The sequence below is a fragment of the Paralichthys olivaceus genome, chromosome 11 (assembly GCF_024713975.1).
Source record: "Paralichthys olivaceus isolate ysfri-2021 chromosome 11, ASM2471397v2, whole genome shotgun sequence".
NCBI lineage: Eukaryota > Metazoa > Chordata > Actinopteri > Pleuronectiformes > Paralichthyidae > Paralichthys > Paralichthys olivaceus.
The window spans coordinates 23,335,210-23,362,789 of NC_091103.1; the positions used below are offsets into that span (position 1 = coordinate 23,335,210).

Here is a 27,580-nt window from a genome sequence, read left to right on the forward strand (position 1 = left end):
TAATGGCTGGGCACAAAGAGAAGGTGCAGCCCTGGTTTCCTGACAATAGACCTGCTACTTTTGACCAATGGGTTGTGCACAGCTGTTTCCCTGAAAGTCGGCCCAGCTGTTTGTGACTCCATGCAGTTATAAAAAAAAAAAAACAAGGGGGGGATCGGGTTATAAATGCTCATTTTCTTCAAGGGCCATCTATTTGCGACCATTGGGTGGCGCTGTGGACAAGCGAATGCACCCTCCATGCTGGTCCTGCTGCAGCCGTCTCCTTGAGGCCTCCTGGATGGCGATCACACACAGCAAACACACCCTGTAGTCACGTCTTAATTTTGAATTTGGCTCTGTGTCAGTATGCAAATGTTGACATCTTCCCCCTGCTGTTCCTCCTTCCTCCTCACCCTCACATCAGCACAGGGTGATTATTACGTCGCGTGAAAGTTTCCCAAATTCTCAGTGGGGGGAAACAAAGCTGTCACGCTCTATTCTCCCAAGTTTCCTGCTGGGGCTGTGGAACTCCGCTGTACCACGTTGTGATCCTCTTACCTCAGCCTCATGCTCGATATATAAGCAGGGACCTAAAGTCCTACTCCAGGATTTGGGATTATCGATATAAGGGGATCCGACAGTCAGCAGAAACAGGAGCTCCGTGCAGCCTGGGATGGAGAGATTCCCTCCAGCTAGATCAGTAACTTCTCAGGCTTCCCTGGAACTAACTGCAGAGGTTGTTGAGATCAGCTGGGTATCGGCTGCTTCATGATTCCCTTCTTTGCTTTGACTATAACTACTACATGTATCAAAGCTCGCGAAGACATAATTGGTAAGAGAAGTGCTGTATATGCTGCCTTATCTGACATTTCTGGATTTACGGTTGACTGCCGCTCACCCTGTGGGCCAATTGTGGATTGCCTTGATAAATGGGAGTCAGCGCTCTAAGGTGATTTTGAAGTAATGCAGTTCCTCTGGGACTCGGAGGAGGAATTACTTCATAAGGAATACTTGCACGCTACCCCCCTCTCCAGATATTGCAGCATTTTTGCTCCTTTCAGACAAAGTACCACTTCTGGTGGATCGTCTGTAGCCTCCACCGCATCTTACCCACTTTCATAAATGACAGCCAGTTGATTCTGTGTTAATGCAGTTCCTACTAAAGGCTGTGTACATTATTTCCCTGTTCTGCTTCTCTAGAGCTCCAGCGCTGGTGGTTTTCATTCAAGCTGTTTTAATGAGGACAGAATAGACATGAGATACCAGAGGATGCGGTTAATTACCTTGTACAATAGAAAACAAGTGGCACTTTGGGTCCTTAAGATCTGCATTGAAACCAGTCACTGCCTGTGTTTTCATAGCATGAAAAACTGAATGTTAATAAAGACAAAAAAGAATAACAGCACATGCGTCTCTCTGCCGGGCCTGACAGCAGCACCATCATTGATCTCATCTTCTCCACTGCAGAGCGCTCCACTATGAGACAACATCTCAACCACATTAAAACTAAAATCAGTCCCTTCTCGAGGTGTTGTTATTTAACATTAAATGTTACGACATTTTGGGAGAAATTTGCTAGTTTGTATTATTTATATCAGCAACACCCAGAGACGACCACACGTTTAAGTGCACTGGCATCCTCTGTCAAATGAAAATGAATATTGCCTATAGTCATGCATTACCATTACAGAGCTTAGCATCTTTTTCATGACAAGTAAATACTGGTTGATAAAAAAACAACCAATATCATCTGATTCAAACAGACTATTCATCCTTTTTTGTTTGATTTCATTTATTTATCTTTTCTGATCTCTAACAGTCTTATTCTTGTATAGCTCTGCAACTCAAATGTACATGCTCCAAAATCGTATTTCCATTTTGCATTCACTGTATGCTGCTGTTGAAGCCCTTAGCAGTTCATTTACTCTTATTCCACCCTCTTCTATTTCTAAATGGACACTTAAATCTTCCCCCAAACCGACCCAGAGAAACGACGCCTTTGACCATATGCACCGTCTCAAGTAAGAGACTGAAACGTTCTGGAGGACAATGTCTCAATCCTGGAGAAAAATACAGCTAGTTGGTCTTAAAAGGATCAGGTTCCATACTGCGTGCCCCAGGTGTTCAAATCTGCAGGAGCTGATTGTTCCTGAGAACCACAGGCAAGCTCTTCTTAGAAATACAATGATGAAAAGTACATGTGCTTCTCCTGACTGCTCCACATACTCAGGAGTGAAAAGAACAAGTGGCCTCGAGTTGGAAGATGAACTTTATTCTAACATATAGCAGAATGTGAGAAATGTATAGAATGATCACAAGTATAAAAAAAAATAGTAAAGAATTGTAAAGACACAAATACTAAGGTATTTAGACACCATACACATCACAAACCCATGCACTAACACCAAATAGCCACCAGTGTTTGTCCCCAAAAATATTAGATAAAACATCAGGTGACCTAACCGACATTTCATAAATTAACCTAATAAACTTTGCATTTCTAATTTCTCTTGTCTCGAGCATTTAGCAGTAAACCTCCTGTCGTAGAATAGAATACATCACAGGCGTGTTTACATTAGAGCTGCGGCGGCGTGCGCAGTGAAACCCCTGCCTGACTTGTTCAGTCTCACGGGTCAGAGTCTGAAAACATCTTCTTTGTGCATGTCATCGCTTCACTTCTAACTACGACAATATTGGATTCCCCTGAATCTTCCCTCCAGGCATTTCTATCCTCGTGTGCTCACGAGAAATACACAAAAAAACTGCTACAACACAGAATACACTCTGCTGCTTTCAGGGTAAAGAAACCTTCTCATGTGCAACACGACACACACAAACAGGTTACTGGTTTTACTGCTGGGGCAGATCAGTGTGTGTGTGTTTGTCCTGCATATTTCATGGCAGTCCTATCTGCAGGGGATGGAGATTAAATAACCTTGTATGGATCTAAAAGCATGTATTTCAGTTTTTACTGCAGTTATCGTGTTGATGAAATGACATTATTGCCTTGATCTCCCCCTCGTGGCTGGCTGCAGTATCATAAACCTCACCTCCTCCGTGGTAGTAGATGGGACATGAACCCAACCAAAATTGAAATATGATGTTAGGTTTTTAGTTATTTGATGTTATAAAACATGGTGAAATGTCATGACTGGCAGCTGCAGCTGACTTTTGATCGGTCGAGCTCCGTCCCCTTATAAATACTGCGCAGACTAGAGCTCCAAATGTGCAAGATGACGGCATTCAGCAGGAAGTCTGGTTCTTTTAAAACATTTCTTCCAGTTAATGAGAGAGTTTTTTCTCTCCACAGTCGCCAAAGTGCTGCTCATTGTGGGAACAGTTGGGTTTCTCTATTCAGTGTATATAATGTACAGTAGATATATTTTGATTGGGTGCTATACAAATAAAATTGAATTGAAGTGGAGATACATTGTCCATCTTTAAATAGAGATTACCTCAGCCAGGGTGGCTTTGTTTTTATCAGCGTTTGTCTGTTAGCAAGATTATGCAAACATCTCAGGACGGATTAACACAAAACTTTGTGGAATGATGCGGTACGGGTCAGGAAGCAACACCTGGCGATTTTTTATGTCGCATCTTCAACATTGAGAGATTGAGAGGTGTTTTTATTGTTTGGACACTTTCTCAGTTAACCAGGGAATAGCTCATGGATCTAGATGGAAGAAAACGAGGCATATTAAGGTGAGTGATGGTGCAGCAGGATTAGATTTAAGGGACTTAAAATTGTCGCCTTGTTGGAGGTGTTCGCTCTAATTTAACTCTTCGGACCAGTTGCATTATGCTGGAAGGTGTTTCTGTTATTTTGTCCACTCTGGGATAAAATATGCACCATAATTGGACTGCATTATACTGTAAACACCTTTCTTGTGGGCCACTCCTGGTGAAGGGGTTGGTTGGGGGGGTTGTTTCTTGGGGCTTGACACGGATTTATTGTCATTAATAATAAAAGTGTGAGAAATATGCTGCAATAGTTGCTGTGAATCAGACATCAGATGTACTTTTGAGAACAAATACAGACAATTAATTTTGGCGATGACACGATCAGATGAGGGAGGATTACACTTCTTTCTCGCAACCTCGTTGCTTGAGATGCACGGGGAGTGATCCTCTCTGTGCTTCTTTGGAGAGGTGGAGAAAAGGCTTTTTTTAAATGCTTTGCTGAGACACAAAAAGAAATGACATGCTCATGATACTTTTGGCTAAACACAGGGGGATGGTCCTGAATATAAATGTGTTGTTTTTTTCTTCAGCTGCAGGGGAGGAAGATCAAAACCTGCCATATGCTACAATACACGGCTTAAAAGACTGAGAGTCTGCACTAATGCAGTAGGTGTGGATCGCAGTAATTCAAAGCATTTGCTTTTATCTGGGATGCCCACGATCAGCTCTTGTTTTACTCATAAAAAAATTACTGTTATAAAACCTGCAGGTACTAAAAACTGTCCAAATGAAATTCATTTGTATGGAAAAAGGGGAGTTTTAGAAGATGGATGGAAAATCAAGAGAGGACACAGGCTGGAAAAAAAAAGATCAGTTATCACAGTTGTCTGCGAAACACAACCTCAGAAGATGGCTGTCATATTAAAGAGCGTATAAACGACACTGTGCCTGAGTGAGAGAGTTGAGCTGTGACAAAACAGTCACCTTTGTTCCTCAGCTGGTAAATATTTCAGTTGGAGGTCAGGTCGGGTCAGGTCCTTCTTGTCTTTGACACATAAAGATGCACCATTGATGGACTGTCTCACTGACATCACAGCTCGGACGGCCTTAAAGTTTTTAACTTTAATGAGAGTAAGACTGACCAGCGCTGTCTGTGATATTAACCTGTGTTCTCCACTATCATATGTAACAAGTAGGTTATGATTTCACCCGTTTTTAAATCCAGACTACAAACCGTTTTGTTCTGAAGACTTTAACTCAACTATTCTACAAAATCTAAGGTCATACCATCATTGTATTTTATTATTATTATATCTGTCTGTTTTATTTGTATTATCCTACTCCTTTTACTTATTTTAAAATGTCCATACATAATTACCCTTATTAATCTCTTTACCTCTTTTATTCTGATCTTTTTATCTTCCAAATAAAACCAAATAAAAATGTAAATGTGGTTTATAGCAGTGTAGGAATTTTGGGGGGGGGGGGGCTACACAACTACCACCACTGTGTAGCTGTGGATTCAGGAAATCAAGTTTACATGTGTGGGAGCTCTTCTGAGTGACATTGTAGTCCTTTAGATGTTTCAATTATTTGAAAAGCGTTACACATGAGTTCATACTAGTCTAATGTCCTTTATTTTGGTGTTACCACAGGCCTCCCTCCAACAGTTGGTGCGTCTTCTGTCTCCCTTCATGTTTTAGGTTTGATTTAAGATTTTAATGTTCGCCTACAAATCGATATAGTAGCTCCAAGCTATCTCTCTGACCTTTTACAACCACACCGTCCCATCCAGGTCACTCAGGGTCCGCTGACCAGTTAAAACTTATTGGTTTGTCCCAAGATCAATGTCGCAGCACAGGGGACATTGTGTAATTCGGCTGACCCCTACACCGCCTGTCTTAAAACACATTTATATTCCCCGGCTTTTTGCTCAGCACGACAATTTCTTATTTTTATAGTTATGGTCTTATGGCTTTTATTGTCTTGTAAATTAATCTTTTGGTTTTTATTGTGTTGCTTTATGATATTTGCTGCTTTGATTGTGCAGCACAAAACTATTGTTTCTAAATGTGCTTTACAAATAAATTTAACGTGACTTGTTAATAAATGCTCTTCTCACATTAATAGGAACACAGGATCGGCATCGGAGTCAGTCATCGAGCGTGTTGAGACAAAAGTCGGAGCTAGATGAAAAAGGTGCACATCGTTTTCTATGTTTTTCTGTAATAATCCCAGTAGAATGCTTTAAGTTTTTTAAGGAACAAGGTGAAAATGAACCATAGTACCTCATCAGGTACGTGTCTTCTCCCACACAAATGATGCAATCACATTTAGAATCAATTTATTTGAATGAGCAGTTTGAGAAAGTTTGCTGAACTTCACGACAAACATGACTTGCTGTGATCTACTGCAAGAGAAAACTGTGCATGACTTTATGCAAAGTGGAAACTCTATGTTGGTTCAGTTACTGGTGCATTATACTACACTCTATGAACAATCCAAATTAGGGGATTTTATCACTTTGCTTCAACTGCAAATTACTGACTTAATAACTGGGCCATAAATAACCACATTAATGCTCCTGGTGGCTGAATAAATTCAAACATTACAACAACTGTTACAGACACCCATTAAAAGTGTGATAATTCAAAGCATCTTATTATTTTGTGCAAATTACAATATTTTTATACGTCCCACAAGGCGAATTAACAACCAACTCAGTGATTAAATACGTGGACGTGTGGCTTTTCAAGTGCTGGTGAAACTTAATATTACTCAGTGTCTTTGACACTATCGTACTTTTTGCATTTAAATACAAAATAATCAACTATTGTTCTAAAATATTCTCATTTCTTTGAGCTTTCATCATATTTTAAGATGCTGTATTTTCTCCGCTCTGCCACAGTTGTCGGTCATGTGTTTCAGACGACACACAAAAGTCAGCAGAGCCTATAAATGGCTGCTGGCTCGTGGTGGATGGACTCGGCAGGGTTGTGGGTTTTAGCATCTAGCTGCTGGTTGTGTTGGACGCTTCCCAAATGGACCAATCTGTAGCAAATGGGGTTACACAGCATCTAATGTTGCAGATGGTGTTTGAAAGCACACAAGCTCACAATTTTCTCCCCATTTAGCAAAAGACTCAAACTCAAAAAGTGGGTTTGGGTGGTGTGCAAGGTTGACACTTTAAGATGAAGGTGATTGTTAACACTCAGTTGGGGTTGGAATCTTTTCTCGATCCTCGTGTCTGTGGGGACAATCATCCTCTAATAACAGTAATCTATCTCCTCGTTGGCCAGGACAAGAGCTGTTCTGCAGGGGATGTAGACCTGAGAAAGGGAGAGAGAGATAGAGACAAAGGGAGGGAAGAGAGCAGGGAGAAAAGTGAGATGACAATTGGAGATTAATGACGTTAATGTGATTTTTTCAGATAACTGAATCCTCAGGTTTATCCTTTTTTTAGGAGTGAGGCACGGGGGCACTTGTTGGTGTCTTGATGATCAGGCGTGATTGCTTCTCACAATCAAGGTCAGCGTGATGGCTAAACGAAGACGAGGAGAAAGAGAAGGACCAAAGAAAACCTACGACAAATGGCTGGAGTATATGTGTGTGGAAATGAGGATGTAGTTGAAAACCGCTGCAATGGAACGTAAAGAATTGAAAAAGTCAGTTGATGACACGATACGCTAATTAGCATATTCATGATGTTTCATATCATTCTGCTTGGTGTCAGCTGGTTTCAAACCTTTAACTGTCTCTACCCTTCTCTCTGTGTGCTCATAAATACACTATAATACAGCTGACCTGCAATTTCTATAACTGAAATTTCAACCCTGTTCACACTATACAGATTCTGTTTGCATTAAAGATAGTATTTCTCATGTTTCATACTTCCTTGTGTTTGCATGTTCTCTGTGTGTCTATGCCGACACCTTCCATATAAGATAGGGTGTGTTTTTATCATTTTCAGTGAGTTCCCAGGGAATAATTAATTGTTCTTGATGAAAAAAATCAGGCACGCAAAGGGGAAACATTTCAATGAGTGTGTGAAATTGGCAGCTTGGCTGGATTTTGGGGGACTGTGCTCGAGTGTCATTCTATTTTACTGATGTTTATATTTTCACTATCCCCTTTGTTTCTGTTACACTGCAGGAACACAGCATCATCTTTGTATCATACTGAATTCCTAATAAAGAAGTTCTTACTCAATGTGTTTCTCTCTGTTACTGTTATCAGACACTGGAACATCTGAACTGAAACGTGTTCAACAGTCACTTCCAAGCTTTCCTCTCTGGAAAAACTAATTTCCAGATGACAGAAACTGCTGCATGAAGAAGACCGGGTTTCAGATCTGCAGTGAGGAGTCACCACTGCTTTGGCCAGTGAACTGGTGCTGCAGCATTTCATTTTAAACGTTGATCTATGGAGAATATGCATTCCTTAATCATTGATTAAACTGTCTCAGATTCATTACATTAGCATTGCGTTGCGTTGCATTATGAGCCTGTGCACTCGAGTGAACGATCTCCAAATGAGAAACCGAGCCCAGAGTGAGGAAGCAACAAAGAAAAAAAATCCTAATTTTAAATTCTGAAAGCTCTAATCAATGCAATAACTGTGCGTTTCATCATCTCTAAATATTGGCTGTGCATCAACTGTAAATTTGGGATTCTGTGAAGATACAGGCTGCCAGCGGGCATAAGCTCAGCTAAAAAAATCTCCTGAGTTTTAGTGGACTGAAGAAATATGAAGTAAATGTCAGCAAAAAATAAGCACACCACAAAATAGAGAGAAGGAACCATGTTTGGAAATGTCAGACACCTCATATATACAGTGCAAGTGTGCAGTGAGGGTGTTAATTTGATGCGGTGCAGCTAATAAAGAGTTTGATCAATCCTTTTGATATTCACAGTGTCATTTGGAGGCGAGACGCCATTGTGTACCATTTGTCATTTCAGATTAATGCCAAAGGAACAGCCGAGCAGACATAAATGACGCCGCATTTCCCCACGGAAAAGTGAAAAAGAGAGCAGAGCTGTAAACAATTCAATCACCCCCTGAACTCTTCGAGCCGCCCCTCTGCATCAGTAGATCTGAGCTCACTGTGGATGTGTTTCTTTGGCAACAGTTTGTCACAGAGGGAGTCGAGCAGCCCTGCGCTGAAAGCACTGACACAGACATTGGTGACTAATTAAACAGTCACAGTGGGAGAGTCTGCATGGAGAAAGCACTGCGGGAAGAGAGGGAGGGAGACAGCACCGTGAATCATTGCACCTGTTTAGACGAAAGCAACCACCGCACCTAACCTTGAATGTGTCACCAGCTTTCATTTCCACCAAACACACAGAAACACAGACGAATCCTGAATCAACCCGAGAACCAGGAGCAGCCGATCGCCCTGTGTTGGCACAGCAATTTGTGGAAGACCTTCTCATTAACATATTACTCCTCACAACAGAGAGGTGAAAATTAGATTCAGGCATTGAAACATACCTAACTGTCACGCGAATAAAAAACATTTTTTAGGTTAACAGAAGAGTCATTTCTTTCGTCTTAAAACTGTCATTTACCCCATGTTTTTAGCATAAATGTCCTCTGACATCCTCTTCTGCAGCTGCATCCATTTATGCACGCACACAAGCTCTTGCCCAAGGACACGCGCAGAGTGAGCAGTAGCATCGCTAGTTCCAGTAGCAGACACGTAGGCTAAAAACATGATGTAAATAAAGAGTCGAATTTGAATGTCGGGGCTTATGGACACTCGGATGACACCACAGGAGCAGTATGGATGCATGTTCTGTTTGCACGTTTGAAGAAGTGGTCCCCCAGTAACTTAAAGGTACAGTGTGTAGAATTTAGTGATATCTAGTGTCGAAGTTGCATGTTGCAGCTGAACACCCCTCACCTCACCCTCTCCTTCTAAACATGAAAAAGAACCTGTGGTAGCTTCAGTTGTCATAGAAACTCAAAAGGTGTTTGTCCAGTCTGGACTAATGTAAAAAAACATGGTGGTCTCAGTAGAGAGGGTCCCCTCCATGTAAATATAAAGTATTTAAATATAAAGGGCCTTTTCTGGGGTAAAGAAAACTACAATTCATACAATTTAGATGAAATGAACTAGTGAAAACATCATGAGGATTATTCTACATTAAATTTCCCATTCATCTTTCTAAATCTTACATCTTAGGCTGCAATGCTGTTTACACCTGAGACTCCAAAAGTGTTTTGTGGACTCAATCACTTCACCCACCCCTCCATCTGCATGGTGGTGAATAGATGAGTACATTTTTCAAAGAACCAAACCTTTAACAACCAGTTTACTTTACATGAAAAAATCTCAAGTATTATCGTTACATTGGCTCTTTGGGTCAAGCTATCATGGACTGTACAAATGGTCCAGCTGTAAAATCTTTTCGGAACACAGACATTTGCTTTGCTCTGTGTCCGAACACACCAGCAAAGGTAAAACATGTTCTTAAAATGTTCTTTCACTTAACCTCAGATAGATAAAGTGATAGAACCGACAAAATGCAAGGTCTATGATCACAGGACAGACGCAAACACAAAGGTTGAGTCTGGGTTAATGGCTGCTACAGTTTCAGTGAGTAACAGTTTGCAGCAGCTCACTGTGCTGATCTCCCAGTGCTAATTACTTCACATTACTGGTTAACCTCTGATATGATCTGATTCAATCACTCATCCAATCACAGAGGATTAATATCCATTTCTCAGACGTCATGTCGGACACAGTTCTCATCAGTGTTGCACAAAGTTTGAAGAAAGCAAACCTGGACTTCCTGCATCTGACTTGTGTCAATGAGTGCATGAAGCTTTCTGCTTCTTTCTGATGAGTCATTTGGAGTAGGTGTTTATCTCTTCACCGGCAAACACTCACAAGCCACATTTCAATATCCAAGCAACAACAGCAGTCAAATCCAACAGCATTCACTGTACAATTAAAGATTTGCAAATCTGATGATTTCAATTGAGAAAAACCAAATTGAGATGAGGTGCAGGTGTAGGGAGAAAGTTAGCCAGGGCAGTTTGTCCTTTATTTGACTTCTTGTGTTGATGAGTGGATGCTCTCGCCTTGTATTACGTTCACACGTGAGGATTCAGATATTCTTCTCCCTTCAAGAGCAGAGTCCAGCCTTCAGGCTAATACTGGATCTGATCAGTGTTCAAACACACCGATAAAGGATTCATGAGGTGCTTTCACAGGAATATTTCATCCTCCAGGTGTCTGTCTCCTGACCCCAGCTGCTGGTGAGACGCCCGCCTGAATATCTGTGCACTTTAACTCGCCAGACATGTCTCGGTTTCTCTTCATTAAATGAGGATCAGCTCCCACTAAGAACCTCTGTACATGCTAGTTGTACTTTAGGCAAAGACCAAGGATCTGAGTGGGTAACAACACAAACCTGACTTGGATGGTATGAGCCAGTGCTTGATTAAAGGATAATAATAACTGTTTCTGTCTACAGCCTGGGTCTTAATTCTCTATTGACCATCATTCCTCCTGGTTAAATAAACATTTTACTCAACACCATCAAGATATATTTCTTTATTCCCTGGGAAAGTGCCACAAACTGCCATGATCTTTAAAATGGATCCGTCTCTATTTCAAATTTCATAAATTGCGTAACATGGATGGACGACATGACGGTTTCCCAAAAGTGAAGCCAAAGTGTCTTGTTTGCCACCTAGTGGCTGCTTGGAGTACATGTTATAAACCCTGCCTCCTCCATGTTTGCAGATGGGACATGGGCTTAAATAAAAGTCAAAATACACATCAAATATATTTTTCTTTAAAGATAATTTTATGTCATTCTTATGACACTGACATATGTCCAAGGTCAAATGTTTCTGGTAAATTTGGTTTTAAGTTATTAGTAATTAGATGCAAAAATTGCCAGGTGAACTGTCAAGATGACAGCGTTTGAAACTCGGATTATTTTGGTGGAGATGCCTCGTCCATCTTTATTTACAGTATGAGGAAAACCTAACCTCCTTGGTGGAGTAAAAAAAAAACTAAATGAAGCTTCAGTGAAGTGGAAAAACTTAAGATAAGATCTTGATACCAGGTCGTAACTTTTCTGTGGTAACAGTATTTCAGTGTTCAGCTCACAGGATGATTTACACGACAAACTTAAAAAAGAGAAGTTTAAATGATCCGATCTGCCTCACACTGTAAACACACAATTATATCCAGTTACAAATGAATGTAGGCTCTGAGTTCAGTATAGGTTCCATATACATGTATAAGGATTTCACAGTGCTGCATATACTGTATGTAAGTAAAGTGTGGAGCAGGTCCTCTACGTCTTGTCACACTTGACTCTGTTACTTCACACACACACACACAGGCCTCAGATCTCCCTGATGGAAATGTGCGTCTTTTGATCATTTGCAACAAGCTCGCTTCTCTTTTCCTCGCTTCTCTTTTCTTCACTTTCTTTTTGCTTCCTCACTTCAACTTCATTTTCTTTTTCGTGAATCTGTCAAAGGAGACAACCTCTTTGAAGCGGGCAAAGTTTATCAAAAGGTTTCAGAGCGGCTAATTACTCATCAGTGTTTCTTAGTGTTACGTCTGACACTATAACACTCAAACAAAACTGTAAATTTGACAAATACCAGAAGAGGTTAGGAATACGTTTCCTCACTTTGGGAATTTGGTAACACTTTAGTTTAAGGAACACAATATTAGTCATTAATACATAACTAATAGGGATATCTATTAGTGCTTAGTAAGGTTTTTATTAAGCATCTGCATACATGTATTAGGTCTTAATTGCACACATTCTTATTTTTGCTTAACAACTGGTTTATTCTTGGTAAATCCTTAGAAGGCCACTAGTTGGCCATGATCGTAAGTTATTAGTAATTAGTATGGGTCAAAATAAAGAGGCTATAGACTCCTTATACACTGTCTTAATATACTACCAATTCAGACAGAGTAGCAACATATTGGCAACAATGTATTAGGAGTTTACTTTGATCCATACTATATATCAGCAACTTAACCTCAAGACTAACTAGCTGCTTATTAAGGGTTTGTCAAGAATAAATGACCTATTCAGTAAGAATAAGAAATTGTTGAATAATTACCTAATAGATATGTAGTGATGCTTAATGCAGATCTTATTGATCATTAACACATACACTTATTACTCATGTATTAGTGGCTAACATTGTGTTCCCTGAACTAAAGTGTTACCGGGAATTTTAGTCCCCAACTCAAGTTGATAGATTCTAAATGTTCAATATCAGTAGTTACTGATGAGAGAGATTCTTCGGAGCAGCGAACTGTCAAATCTCTCAGACAAAGGCTGAGCGGCAGCAATGTTTTTATTTGCATAAAGAGAAGAGTGCGTTTCTCATCTTTTTTTAATTCATCATCATGGCAACTTCTTTCAACTCATCATTAAAACATCATCCTCCTCATATTACCAGGGGTAAAATGAAATAAGCCGGGGAGATGATTCCTAAAAAACACTTAAAAAACCTGTTTCAACAAATAATCAAATACACGGGGTGCCACTAATACAGTCTGTATTTAATGGCTACAAATATTATTATAATTTTATTAAGAACTAGTCACCAACATGTGTGTTATTATTAGAAAATTAATTTACAGCTGTTGTCTCTTTTATAGACAGATTAGCGGCCTTTCACACTCAAACTGTAACTTTACTCCAATGAGCATCTGTTCTTTTGTATAACAACACTCACTATTGGGGACAGTGTTTAAGTACACATCAATCAACACCTAATACTAAACTACGACAGAACAATGTACGACAGGGAATACATTACATTAAAACTAAATACAATAGGAAGGAAAGCAATGGTTGAAATAACAATAAATGCAGCACATTAATCGTCTACGATGCTGTGCAGGACTAGTTGTGTGTAAAAGCTACATTACATATTTAGTTTAATTTTATGAACCCAAATTTATTTTTCTATCGAAATATTATTTTTGAAACTGAAACAGCATGAAATCAACTACTTCACCTATTCCACTATTTCCAATGTCTGTTTAACATCTGTACACGTCTAACAGTTTATGTCTTCTCATTATTTTTGTATATTTTTCAGAGGAGCAGGCATTTCTCTTTTTATAATTTTAGAAAAAGTACAAAACAAGAAGACTGAGAGAACTATAGAGACGTCATAAGACAACAGTCCAGCATCAGATTTGTAAACACGGGGCGTTACAGGTACACAGTGTTCACCACAGTCTACCAAGCCCCCTCTGTGCTCTCAACTCTGCTGGTTTCATCCAATTATGTGCATCCTCAGTCTGAGGAGTGATGCCTTTGTGGAGGATATGAGAGTTTATTTTCACTCCATAATGAGAGCACTGGAGAACTTTTAAAGACACGTTTGTGCAGTTGTAGAAAGCAACAGTTGTTAAATTAATCATGTCTGGTGTGGGCACCTTTTGCAGCCCCCACAGGTTCGCTGGCCTGATTATTCTCATCATGATCAGGTAGGAGGAGGAGGAGAAAGAGCATCTTTATGCAAGATTACAGTCCGAACATGCAATCTCTATATGAGTGTCTAAAGGAGATACAGTATGTGCATAAGGGTCCCCACCATTTCTGTCAGCTCCATTTCCCCCACTCCCTTTCATTCCCCACTAATCTGTGATGATGCCAACATTAGCGGATGACCTGTTAACTAAACTTCACATTCATTGCCAAGAGGGACGCGGGTGAGGTGGCGATGTGTGAATGAATACGAGTTTGAAAAGATTTAAGAGAATGTGGAATTGGAGTCCTCACCTGATGAAACCTAAGCTAATACGATGGAGGATCACAGCCAGCATGAAAGCGGACGGGTCGACAGAATATTAAATAATGCTGAATTGATGCTCTTAAAAGCAGCATCAGTTTTGCCAAACACATATGCAATGCATTAAAGTGATCCTGTATTCATTAACGGCAACACTTTCTGTATTAATCTATGGAGGTTTTCTTAAGGGAGGGAGGTTCAACAATCATCAAAGAACCAAACATTTCACCAGGTGATATGTTAACTCGAATAAAAACTAAAACAGCATAAGAGCACTGCCTCTCTATGTTTGGTTTTTTCACTAAACATGTAGAGAACTCAGAGGATGATGTGCAGACCACTTCACAGACTTCACCGTCTTCACACATTAATTGGATTCATTAACATTAGATCCAAGCAGAGCAATCAGCAAAGTTACAGTTGGAGTGTTTGCGTATCTGCGCCTTAATAATTCAGCCCCGACCTTATTCATAAACATCTTGTTGCCTTTCAGCGACTTTAATCAAGAAAACAATTACATCAGGAGGCAAACGTGCGCAATCCTCGAGCGGTCTGCTTAGAATGCATGTTTCTTTCTGTATTTCAAGGACCGACCTATTTTGCGCTATTAGCCCTAAGCAGTCTCCTCGATGGGAGCACAGTAGTTCGTCCTCCCAGATATTTTTGTGCGTGATCTTAAGAGTCGAGCACATGAAAAAGTAAATTCTCTACCATCAATAATGCACATTGTTTGGTGGAGAATCTGAAACCACATTACCACATAACACCCAGTGACTCCGGGATAACTGCAGAAATTCGATATTCACAAAAATGTTGTGTAGAAACCACAAAAAGCAGAAACCACACGCTTACAGGCATCTAACCTTTTTTTAAATGCAGCGCTATTTGATACATTTCTGGATTCTGCATTAAAGGATAATCATATAAATGAAGACAATGTTAAAATTTAGAGCAGCGTTTAGGTGGAGAGGCTCAGACCAGGGAGACGGTGGCTTTCTGCGAGAACAGGCAGAGCTCTTTCATGACAACTCACTACTACCTCATTAGAACGACTCGGAGAGATCCTCTCGCTACAAACTCCATTTCAAGCTAATTAAACCGATTCATGAAATCAAACATGGGACATAAAAAGGACAAAACATTACCACGCTGACAGCTGACATTTGGTAATTGTGAGCTGCTAGTGTGTACAGCTCTGTTTCTGCATAGAGAAATACAGAACCTTTAAAAATATGATTAAAATAAAATCATATGTTCGTATGAATTATAGGAGTTAAGTATATTTATCATTTATCTTGAGAAAAGATACTGATCCCCAAATAGCCCTTGACGTCTGTACCGGCAGTCTGTGAGTGATGTGTGACATCGACAAAGATGCTGAGAGAGTTTTGTGGTGATAAGAGCCAACGTCGGTGTCCATGTGTTGTAAACAAAAACACACGATCTACGTTGCGCCCTGCCTCTGCCTGCTGCACCAGCCCTCGCCTGAGTCCTCCAGAGGATTTGTTAGTGTGAGCGAAGTATCTTGTGTGAAAGACAAACTGCAGAGAAAGTCCGGACTCGATTCTCTGGAGTACCTCCGCAGGTCATGTAAGAAAACTGCTTTAGGTGTATGAGGAAGCCACGTCAGTTATACAGAAGATAAATAAGTAACTAATAAGCTCATTGCAGTGATTTGTAGAAAAAAGACAAGATTATCAGTAACACCATTTCAGTTTGATGTGAGAAAAGTCTAAACCAGCACAACTAAATGAATGCAGCTGTTATTTAAGGACACATGTTCTGCTCATATTCAGATTTATAACTATTTTTTGGATATTACTTGGAAAGGTTTAAAGGCTCTAATCATAACCTCCATCAGCCTGTCCACTGCTGCGGCTCCCCTTTTCAGCCTCTGTCTGAAACACTTGGTTTCAGGTCCTGTCTCTTTAAGGCACCTCTTACTACTAAAGCCCAGTCTGCTCTAATTGGCTGATTGATCCACTCCATTGTGATTGGTCATCCTGATTCTAGCACATATGGGAAATGTTCAGCCTCCACTCTCTGTTTACCTATAGCATTACCTCCAAATGTTCCTGTTGTGGGACAAATAAAGGATTATCTTACCGTATCATTGTTGGGGGGCGTGTCAGACTAACGGCTAGTCGTTTATTATGCATATGTGGGACATAGTGATGTCACATGACCTTTTCCACACACAAAAAAACCTATATAACAAACTAGAAGGGAAAGAATAACTGAAAAAGCAATGTCTCCTTTCATGTGTTTGTCAAGTCAAAATATCTGAAAAGGGAAGTGAAAAACATAAAAGACAAAAACTATAGTTAAAATCAACGCATATAATTGTATACCTTTATGGTTTTCCACATTGTTTAGTGACATTTTGTAATAACGAGAAATAATCCAAAGTTTTATTTCCTGAGATATTTTTGGAGCCGTCTCATCACCGCCCACAACTCCTTCTGATGTTTTTCAGCTGTGAGCGACACCTCCATCACATATGTGCACTGCATTGTGGGACAATAGTGCCCATCAACAGCACTCACAAAATTCATCTAGTATGCACGCTGACATTCATGAGCACACTTAATTTTGTCGGGTTTTCAGTGGGAATGTACAACATGCTCCAGACCTCGTTGGAATTAGCATGCAGAGTGGGATGGTTGATACAGCGTTAGTTTATTAGAAGAGCAGTCTAGTCTGGACTTGGCTACAACAGCCCCGCACTTCTAATTGGAGCATACTCCAGATTTAGGACCCAACCAAAAGGTGACCTCTGATATGTAAAAAGAGTGATGATGGAAATATTTACCTGCATGGAGTTGGAGCGGCCGTTGAAGGGCTGTGGCTCAGCGAAGAACTCCGTGTTGTGGTCCAGCCGCCCGTGACCTCCATACAGAACCTCATCTGTATCCAGCTTGATTTTGTATCTGATGAAGACGGTGGGGTTAAGGTGCAAATAGCAGTGGGAAACTCGATAACAGGATCTAAGACATAAGAACCAGCGGAGAGGGTTTTATCACGGGTGCTTTTGGTTGTACAGCCTTGGTTTAGCAGTGCTCCACTGGTTTATACTCATTGAAATCCTCACATCCATCAGCATTCATCTCCTCCTCAGTAACAGTTCAGAGCTCCAACAGACAAAGAGAATGCTGGCGGAAATTAACATAAATACAAAAGTGATTCAGTCATGGCTCAACCATCTTTCCTGCCTGCCTGTCTAATTTATCTAATTCACTGCATACACTATGAATGTGATCAAAAAAGTGATCCAAATGAGTGACAACAGACTCAAAGACAGAATCCACTCCTCCTCCAGGACGCTTTTTTTTTTTTACAACTTCGAGCCACAGCGGATTAATCAAGCTTCTTTTTGTCACAGATCAAGAGAAAAGATTCATCAATGTGCAAATCATATAATTAAGTGCTTCCATCCATCCCGCTTTTCCTTTGAGGGTTAGAGACGAGGGACTGGAGTCAATCCTCGCTGACGTTGGGTGAAAGGTGGCGTAAACCTGGACAAGTCACCAGTCGGAGGAGGACGGAGGTACGAGGAGAAACAGAAACATCCGTAAACAAACTGGGATTCGAAGCGAGTCTGTTCAAGGTCTGTAACGTTGAAGAAAGTGATAAAATATGCCTGCAGCCAGTCCTAGTTTCAATATAATCAGTTCTGTACTTTATGCATACCACTGCTAACAGATAGACAAACCTCCCTGGCAGAGGTAATAAACCACGATCATGGTATTCATCCCTCTTAAACTAGTAGTAGGACATCTGTACATTAATGTCTCACACTGACTTAAACTATATCTACTTGTCAATCTGTATTATTTTCCCATGCAAATGCTGTTTTGTGCTGTATATGTATTATACTTTGTACTTTTGCATTTGATTTTTTTTTTTTTTTACTTGAGTGTTTTTCGGATAATCGTCTCCAAAAACTATTGATTAATCCACAGTGATTTAAAGTTGTTAAGCAATGCATCTTGTCAGGGAGGTCTGTGGGATGTTCTCTGCTGCACTGAGACAGTTAAGAAAAAATGCAGCTCTCTTTGATCATGCACAGAAAAAATGCACATGCTCAGTGTGTGTGTGTGTGTGTGTGTGTGTGTGTGTGTGTGAGTAGTAAGGGAAGGCCCCTTGCCATCACTTTTTCTTCTTATTGCATATCTCCACTGTGCCTCTGAACAAGGATGCTCAGACACTGAAGAGCTGACTGTTGGCAGCTTCCATAATAAGGTTACCACAGTTTCATGAAATCTGTGCGTTACTGAAGCGGAACCAACGTGGAAAGCCACTGAATTAAAAATAATATGTAAATCACACCATATGCTCCAGTGGGGGCTTCAGCATATATTCACCTTCTTTTTTTCCTTGCCAAATTGCAAGATCAAATTGATTACACGATGAAATGCGTCCTTCAGCAGGAGGAAATGGAGAATGCTGTGATATCTAAATTGTCGGGGAAGAGACCCCCAAAGTCTGACTGAAGAAATAGAATCTTTTTTGCTTTACAAGAAAACCCCAAAAAGGATAGATGTCAGAATCAGTTACGAGGCTGTTATTTATGTCAAAGTAAATATTTAAAAAGCCGGATTTAAAATGAGGGAAAAATCCACTTCGAGACGTACGTATATTTTCATCTGAAAACGTATCTCCAGGCAAAGTTTAGCCTTGCTCACGCCAATCAGAAACACTTTAACTTGCACTCTGATGTCTGTGTTTAATGTAAATACCCTTAAACATCTTATTAACTCCCGTCTCTGCAGGGATGGTGAGCTGTGAAGAGTGGTACTGTAACCAACGTAGACAGAGGAGCACACATGCAAACAGCGCCCTAATTGGCTGGCTGAATAATCACCTTTATCTCCCCATGGGCGGTGTTCTGGAGAGCGAGTGTGATCCTCAAACACCGCCTGGTTCTGCCCCAGAGCCGGGAAAATTCCGCTTTTGCCTGCTGCTTGTCTGCTTTGATAGTGATGATTAAAAAGAAGAGCTGCACTGTGCATTGTTTCTGCCGAGGAGACAGATCCCCTCCTTTGCACCTCCTCTCACCACTATGGAGGGTTATTAACAGAACAAACTCACTTTTCTACAGAGGTTTTACAGGAACCATCAGCAAGATATGCAAGTAGGGCTGAGTTCAAGGGCTGTACGGCTGAAAACTGAGGATATATGTGATTTCAGTCGGGTTAATAATATAAAAATACCTTTACATTAGCTATAATAGTGTATGGAATATGTAAATAGTGCATGCATACTATATTTGTGTGTGTATCTATGGCGCTAAATACAACTCAAAATCAGCACTAGGTGGAAGTTGGAAGCTAATAGTGATTACATCTTCGTTAGTGGCCACAGATGGGCTGCAACAATAGCTTGCAGTAGCAGCCGTAAAGTATTGTTATCAATGCAGCCTTTGTGAATAAAGGGGGAGCCTTAAAAAGACACAATCAATTTTGTCCAGCCTCCAGTGGGCAGTCCGACGCCCAGTGACCATGGTTGCAGAACAAACCACCACTTTCTTCAGTTTCTCCATCAGCTTGACATTTTTCTTCTTCTCTGGCTTTATGAAAGAAATAGCACTCTGGTATGAGTGTGTGTGCACGCCTGAAAAATGTGACACGGCCTTGTAAACATTCTAAACACCATGTCGTGCCTTTTCAGAGCTGCTCTCTGCTCAGCCAGGGTGGATTAATTTGTGACCCTGAAAGTATTCATTTTAAAAAACAGCATGACACCTATTGTACTAACCAGCCTTGAGCATACATTTGTTTTATTGTGACACGTCTAGGGAGATCTAGACAGGATACTTTGATTTTTAAATTATCATTATATATTAAATAAAAGTAAGATAAATATAAACTGACCACCTCTTGGACAGACTTGGTAAAAGTCCATGCTTTTTTCAGGATTATATCAGTGGGATGGGGGGGGTGCTAATAATTTCTGATAACTGAATGAGAATTTGAGTTTTACTGTCTCAACCATAGACTGTAAAGAAGGATGACATGACAGCTGCCCAAAAGTAAAGCCAATCGTCTCCATTGCCCCTGGTGGCTGACTGCAGCATAGACCTATGTTAGCCGACAGGATGTGGACCAAACTAAAAAGGTCAAAGTACACCCCAAGTTTCTGTCATTTTGGGAAGTTCTTGTTAAACCGATGCCTGTTCAAGCGCATGTTAATTTTCCTATAATTTCAGTTTTACTTGCTTATTTGAAAGTGGGGTGAAACGTCATGAGTGACAGCTCAAAGTGACTCTTGATTGGTTGAGTGCAGGCATCAACAGGATATCAATACCACGGCTGAACTCCGTGATCACTGGCTCCAAATGATGGCGGCAACTGTGTCCGGGATGTTTCAGCTCCATATTTGTATATGAGGGAGAAAGTGGAGACATGTCGTCCATCTTAATTTACAGACACTGGTCTTAACACAACCAAACCAATCACCAGAATCATGGTGTCAAACCAGATGAAATGAAAATGAAAAACATAATTTGTCCTGGTTTATGCCTGAAAGTCAAGCATGATTTCAGGAGTTGTGATGAGCTGCAGATTATCGTTCAGATTTACCTATTTACTGCAGAGTTTTATTGAAATAAGATTTGAGATGTCAAAGAGCGTTTTTGTAATTTAAGCTAGAAATAAAGTGGCAGATAATTTAGCTAAACTGTTCAACCTGTCTGAACATCCGACTGCTCGTGTTTCTTGTAATACCGATAACCTCGGGCATTACTTTGTTATGGATGTCATCATAATGGAGAGAAAGTGTGGTCAGAACTGCACAAATAAGACATAAGTTATAGTATAATGGAATTTTCCATTAATACCTGGACTGAAGCAGCTCATCAATTTGTCTGTAGCATTAGAACATGTCAAAATTCAGAATCACAGCTTTAGCATCTGGAGTTAAAACCTAATGGGATCCCACGCAGAGAAAAGTAATGCAACTTTGTTGATGTCATCCATCTCGATGCAGCTCACCTCCGATGATTGATTCTAGATAATATCAGAGTAAATTATTGTCACCTCTGCGTATTTTACTCTGAATTCTTGTTAGTGTCACTAGCACCCGTGGTTGAATTATTCCAAACGGCATTCAAGGAACGGCTCAGACAGAGAGAGAAGAATGATGACCTGACACAATCTCAACTGCCTATTGGCACAGTGTAAATCAAAGACCAATCTGCCCTGACAGGTACAGCTTTCGTGACAGGATCCTACTGGGATTTCAAATAGTCTAACCAGCCAGATAAAGCCCACTGCTCACAAAACGCGTCTACCTCGAGTCAGAGGGAAAATAATAAAAAACAGTGATGGTTTGAGTGCCTGTCGAAAACCTGACTTTGACTGCATTTTAATGGCCGACGTTTTCATCGAAGGTGCTTCTCTTCACTCGCTCTCCTCTTCCTCGTGGAGGAAGAAAAACACACACATTTAAGAGGACAATGAGAAGTGACGAAATAGCTCGTCTTAAAGATATGAAGAGGACAAACAGTCACTGAGCATCCGACTGAGGACTGGCACTGCGGGATGACGACTACATCGTTGTTATTTTATGACAGCTGACTTTCAGTTTTACATTTCGCCCCAGACGCTAAAACCGCAACTCAGCCGCAACATCTCTACGACATCGATTGGGGATTTTTTTCAGCATGACACTGACAGCTTATTTTTTTCTTGTATAATTAAGCAACCTATTGAGAAGTCATGCAGGACAAGTGGGGGTTTCTACAACAATGCTGCAACTGCAACATTCTTATGCTTCTACTAAAATAAAATAACCAAGGAAGGAGAAACCACTAGACAATCCATCGGGGCCATCATGCAGTCCTCCAATATGCGTCACAGTGAACTGAAGGTAACTTAAAGTTGGTTTTCTTTGCTAGAGAGGGACAACCTCTAATAAAATACAGAACTTGTCACGTTGCCAAAGGGAATAAAACTGGTATTGGATCTATTTTCAGTGGTGCACAGCATGCCCGGCTTGATCCAGCCATTATTTCCAGCTGTGGGGGCACCTCTGTGACATCAGTGACCCTATCACAGGTAAGAAGGTTTAAGTATATGACAGCTGAGTGTAATGAAAAAGCACTTTTGGACTCATTGAGCTTGTCTTGTTTACCTCGTCTGCCTCTGAGTGGCACTTTCATCTGTCTTCTCCCCTAATTGGATCCTCTGCACACATTCCCATCGGAGGATCGGCATCTCTTCATGCACACGGCGCATTTACCTTCCTCACACACACAGAGCAGATTTGCCTTTATGTGTTTACTGCTTCTCTGTATAATGACAGCCAGGGCTTTGCCCTCGCATTTATTTGCATTTCCTCTCAACCCACCCAATGTCTGAGGCCTCCTCTAAAACATCAAAAGAAGCACCAGGAGGAAAAGATGTGGTTCCATCTAAATGAAAATAAACCCTCAAAAATGGTGTTACAGACACTGTGCAGCAAGGCTATTAGTGCTGTGCCCAAGACTCACCCCCATCAAGGCAGAGCGGAAAACATGAGGCAGAATATACAATAATTGCAGATCAAACATGCTTACAATTAACACATGATATTCAAAGATAGGAGGTTAATTATGTTTTTTGTTTTAATCTTTAAATACACTTAAATCGTGTTTTTGTGGATGTAAATAAACACCTTGGAATAGAGATTAGAAATGTTCTTGTATTGTTGTGTTTTTCTTATAATCATGGTACCCAGATATTCAGTGACATTATAATCTTTGTTACATTTGCCAGATAATTATATAAGGTAAAATTATATGCATTGCCATATAAGATTATTTTAAATGTAGTAAAAGATATTGATTTTTAATATAATGATATCAGGCTGATTCTGTGTGAAAACCTTTTTTTCCATTTAAGTTCCAAATAAAAATCCAGATCTAGTGAATTTAATTGTTCCCTAATGGGACTGTTGAAATTCTGGTTTTATTATAATTACAACAAAGCATCAACTTATCCATCTAAATGAAACAAAGAAAATCAAGGGACAACTGCTGTTTAACGGCCTCATTGTCAGCCAATCCAATCATCAAAATTTGAGACTGCTCATGTGTGGTGATTTGAGCCGCCGGCACCCAGAGAAAACGAAACAAACTCTCCGCTCTCAACTTGCCGTCCCATTATTTAAGTCACAGACAAAGAAACTACACAGTTTTGAATCCGTTCCGGGGGGGGGGAACTGTTGGCGTGAGCAACACAGGGCCCCAGAAGAGAGTGATGTCCGTTATAATAAATACAAATCTGTCAGATTTCTGTCCCCCTTCACATCCCTGATCATTAAGCCTGGTGTAATCACAACTGTGGGACTCATTAAATTCCTCCGCGCTGCTCGCTGGGAAGACAGACAGCCGCTGCAGCTAAAGAGAGCACTTTCTGAATCACTGCGTCCTGCTATTATTTCTCTGCAACAGCATACCAACACCACGATAAACACCTGACTCATATTCCTCCCAACAGCAACTGCTAAAATGATATCACACAAGTATTAGCCTCGGTGGAACGCTACCATTAAAAGTGTGGGTCTTTTACATGTCACATTTACTTCAAACACGTGTATCACCGTGTTTAGATCGGAGAACCACCTCTCAGCCCGGAAGGAAGGAGGGGATTTTTATTTATTTTTCTTCCATGCACTGACAAATTTAATGGTAGACTCATTTAGAACCATGTCCAGCCTCACATCAACAGTTTGTAGTGAGGCGGAGAGGCGGGGCAGCTTGATGACATAAACCTTCAGTACAGTCACAGACTTCGTTTAAATTGTAGCTGGTCGTCACACACTGGAGATCAGCTACTCGCTCACTTTGATGGAATGTGAGTAGGTTGTTGTATTCTACAAGAAAAACTTCATAAATTCCAGTAGCACTCAGTGGAGCGCATACGTCTGCCAAGGCCCAACAGTCCCCTTAAATTCAATCAAGCTGAATCAAATTTCACACACTCATAGATATCAGTCCCCTAAACATGCCGGATTTTTTTTTCATCCAGGTCCATGAATTATTCTCTGGGAAATCAGTGTCAAAGAACACACTGAGACTTAATGGTAAAGAAAGTAACAAACATCCTGGATCCACAGCAAAAACACCACATCCTTCCACCAAGGTTTGTGGAAGTGTGTCCATTTTTCTTGTAATGCTGCTGACAATAAGACAAGAAAAATGCTGATGAAAACATCCACGGTGAAGGTGATAATTATACTAGCATTTAAATTCACTATAACAGGAAGAACGTGCAACCCTCACAAACTCTGATCATATAACATACATCAACGCTTGAAAAAAGAGGTGGCAAACCCAGAACCAGCTGGTGTGTGTTGCCCCAACAGAAGCGTGTTTTCAATTAATCCATTTAAAAATCAAAAACCATCAATATTTATAAACTACTGCTAATTATGTACCACTGCCTAGTCTGCCAGGGCCTGCAGATGAAAACTAGCCTGTATGGCTAAATCTGGCACATTTACATGGACTCAAGTATGCACGTTAATCAATGTGCATTGTCCCATTTAAATAAACATTAACTAAAATCCTGACATAGAGCACCACCAGCTGCAGCGTAGCCTATGTGTAGATGTGTACCCTCCGTTGTACCCTGACGTGCATCTCCCCAAAAATATAACTGTGCTTCGACTCAGGCCGCAAGAGCTGTGATTGGTCCACTTGGTAGCATTGCATTTCCAGAATCTCCTGCATCGCTTTCACTCTGTTTAATCGTCGTACAAACCATCTCCTATGACGTCTTTCTTTTCCTTGTTGCAGTTCTTTAAGGAAAAGTAATTGCTCTGCAACATCTATCAGCTCCAACTCCAACATGATGACACTCACCATTGTTTTCTGAAGTAAACAGAGAGCCAGAGAATTTCTAAATAAGTGGTATTTACTGTATTTGCAGAGCAACACACACACCTACGCACAGCTGTGAATGCTCATAACAGTGTATAGGGCCCTTGCATGGGCTACGTGTGTAACTCCGGCATACCTTTGACACAGAACCATGAATCAGCCTTAAGTGCTGTTAAGAGTGGAAATGATGTCAGTAGTAAATACACGTTAATGTATGTCAGTGCACAGAGATACAAGAGGGCCTGATTGTAGATGTCTTCCCATATAAAAATAAAAAAAGAACCCTCATGTTTCGATTTCTATCTCCTTTCTGTCCCTTTTTTACGAGACGTCTCGGTAAAAACAGCACATCCTCAGTTAGCGATTCAGTCGAGCTCAAAAAGAGATTAATCATGTTATTGCATCGAAGAAGTAACTAACAAAGGCATCATTACTCTGGGAGGCAGTGTGAGTGTGCAGCGTGGCGTGACAGAGGAAAGATTTAAAAAAGAAACAAGCGCCGACATGACAGATGAAGGCTAAAAGGATACTTCCCTGGAAGGTCCACAGCCACCCTGTATCCCTGGAAGCTCTCACTGGGGTTGAAGTTGAAGATAAAGAGCACGTTTGCCCTGTCAAACACTATGACCTTGTCCCCTTCATGCTGGGCGCTCACATAGGCCTGGAGGGGGGGAGAAGAGGGGGAGAAAAGAGGAGCTAATAAATGACTTCTTCATGAATAGTCATTACCTTTCTCATCTTGGATTTAGAGACTTATAATGGGGCACATTATATCAGTGGCCGACACATTTCCAAATAGAACAGAGCAACATTCCCACATCAATTTTCAGGTGGCACTCATCAGCAGGAAACAGCGGCCCGGGGTATTGCGAGGCGCACGCTGTCAGCTCGAGTCAGCGGCACGTGATAACGTCGCCACTCTCCTGCGGAGCCAGCCACTGTTAACGTGTCATTAGCAGAGATTATCAATGTCACCCAACCCCCTATTTTTAGCGCCTTGTTCCCCAAGCCAATTTCTGGGCAGCGTATTCACGGCTGAGCGGGGAGATAAGCGCCCCTGCAACCCGTCCATCAGAGAGGACGGAGGTTAAGGAAGAACAGGATGACAGTTTGGAGTTTGAGTCCACAGAAGAAGTCTTCAAATTTGCAGCAATACCAAGCTCCTCTGGCTGACAGTGAATGTTTTAGAATCAGAAAACAAAAATAACCTGCATTCATTAAAGGTCCATTGTGTAAGATTTAGGTGAAAGGGATCTATTAGCAGAAATTTTATGTAGAATAGTCCTCATGATGTTTTTTAGTTTATCATCTAAATTGTATGAATTTTAGTTTTCTTTACCCCAGAAAAGACCCTTTATATTTAAATACTTTATATTTACATCAAGGGGACCCTCTCTACAGAGGTCGCCATGTTTTTGACATTAGTCCAGACTGGACAAACTAAACACCTTTTGAGTTTTTATGACAACTGAAGCTACCACAGGTTCTTCTTCATGTTTGGAAGGAGAGGGTGAGGTGAGGGGTGTTCAGCTGCAACATGCAACTTCAACACTAGATATCACAAAATTCTACACACTGTACCTTTAAAATTGAGGCCAACAAGCATATACAGTAAATACAGATGGGGGCGGTAAAGAAGTACAAATACTTTGTACTGTACTTAAGTAGATTCTTCAGGTGCTTGATGACTTGTTTTTCTGACGACTTTTTACTTTCAAAATTTTAACACATATTTAGTTTCTTACATTTTTAAAACAGATACTTTTGTTTACTTTTGCAAAACATTCCCCATCTCTGGCCTTAAATCAATTAATCATCAAAAATAATGCAAATTGTTATCTTATGATTTGCAAATGAAAGAATATCTCCCTTAGATACAATAATACATTCACCGGATGTATATGATGTATGAACACTCTTCTAGTGTTACACGACTAAAGTTTTTAAGTTTCAATTTTCTGTCCCTGCAGCCTCCTGTACTGAATCTACAGTTTAGGGTGAAACTTAGCGAGGCAAGGGGAGCAGGGGTAAATCCCTACAGTAGCCCCATTTGTGACCTCAGCCCTCCTGAATGAAAAAATTTTTTATGAAACCATGTTCGAATACAATATTTCCACAAACTACAGCCTCAGTCCAGAGGAACTTACGTCAAGTCAGCGGCAAGAGCATTCAGGACTGTGTGTGAGCAACAAAAATTGCTTTTGCCCCGGGTAAACATTTTATGTATCCAGGGAGACATCCAAAATACATCTGAAG

At 40.6% G+C, this 27,580-nt stretch overlaps 1 protein-coding gene and 1 long non-coding RNA gene across 2 annotated transcripts in view; one reads left to right on the plus strand and one right to left on the minus strand.

The window, feature by feature from the left end:
* Positions 1-329: 329 nt before the first annotated feature.
* Positions 330-7,564, plus strand: LOC138412103 (uncharacterized). Its single transcript, XR_011244608.1, has 3 exons — positions 330-811; positions 5,791-5,859; positions 7,124-7,564. It is a non-coding gene; the product is annotated as an uncharacterized lncRNA (long non-coding RNA).
* Positions 5,988-27,580, minus strand: part of gbe1b (glucan (1,4-alpha-), branching enzyme 1b) — a 77,424-nt gene continuing 55,831 nt past the window's right edge. The window contains exons 14-16 of the mRNA XM_020088634.2: positions 25,855-25,985; positions 17,273-17,390; positions 5,988-6,989 (exon numbers count right to left, since the gene is read on the minus strand). Coding sequence (XP_019944193.1) covers positions 6,927-6,989; positions 17,273-17,390; positions 25,855-25,985 — 312 coding nt within the window. The 3' untranslated portion in view covers positions 5,988-6,926. The remainder of the gene's footprint in view (positions 6,990-17,272; positions 17,391-25,854; positions 25,986-27,580) is intronic.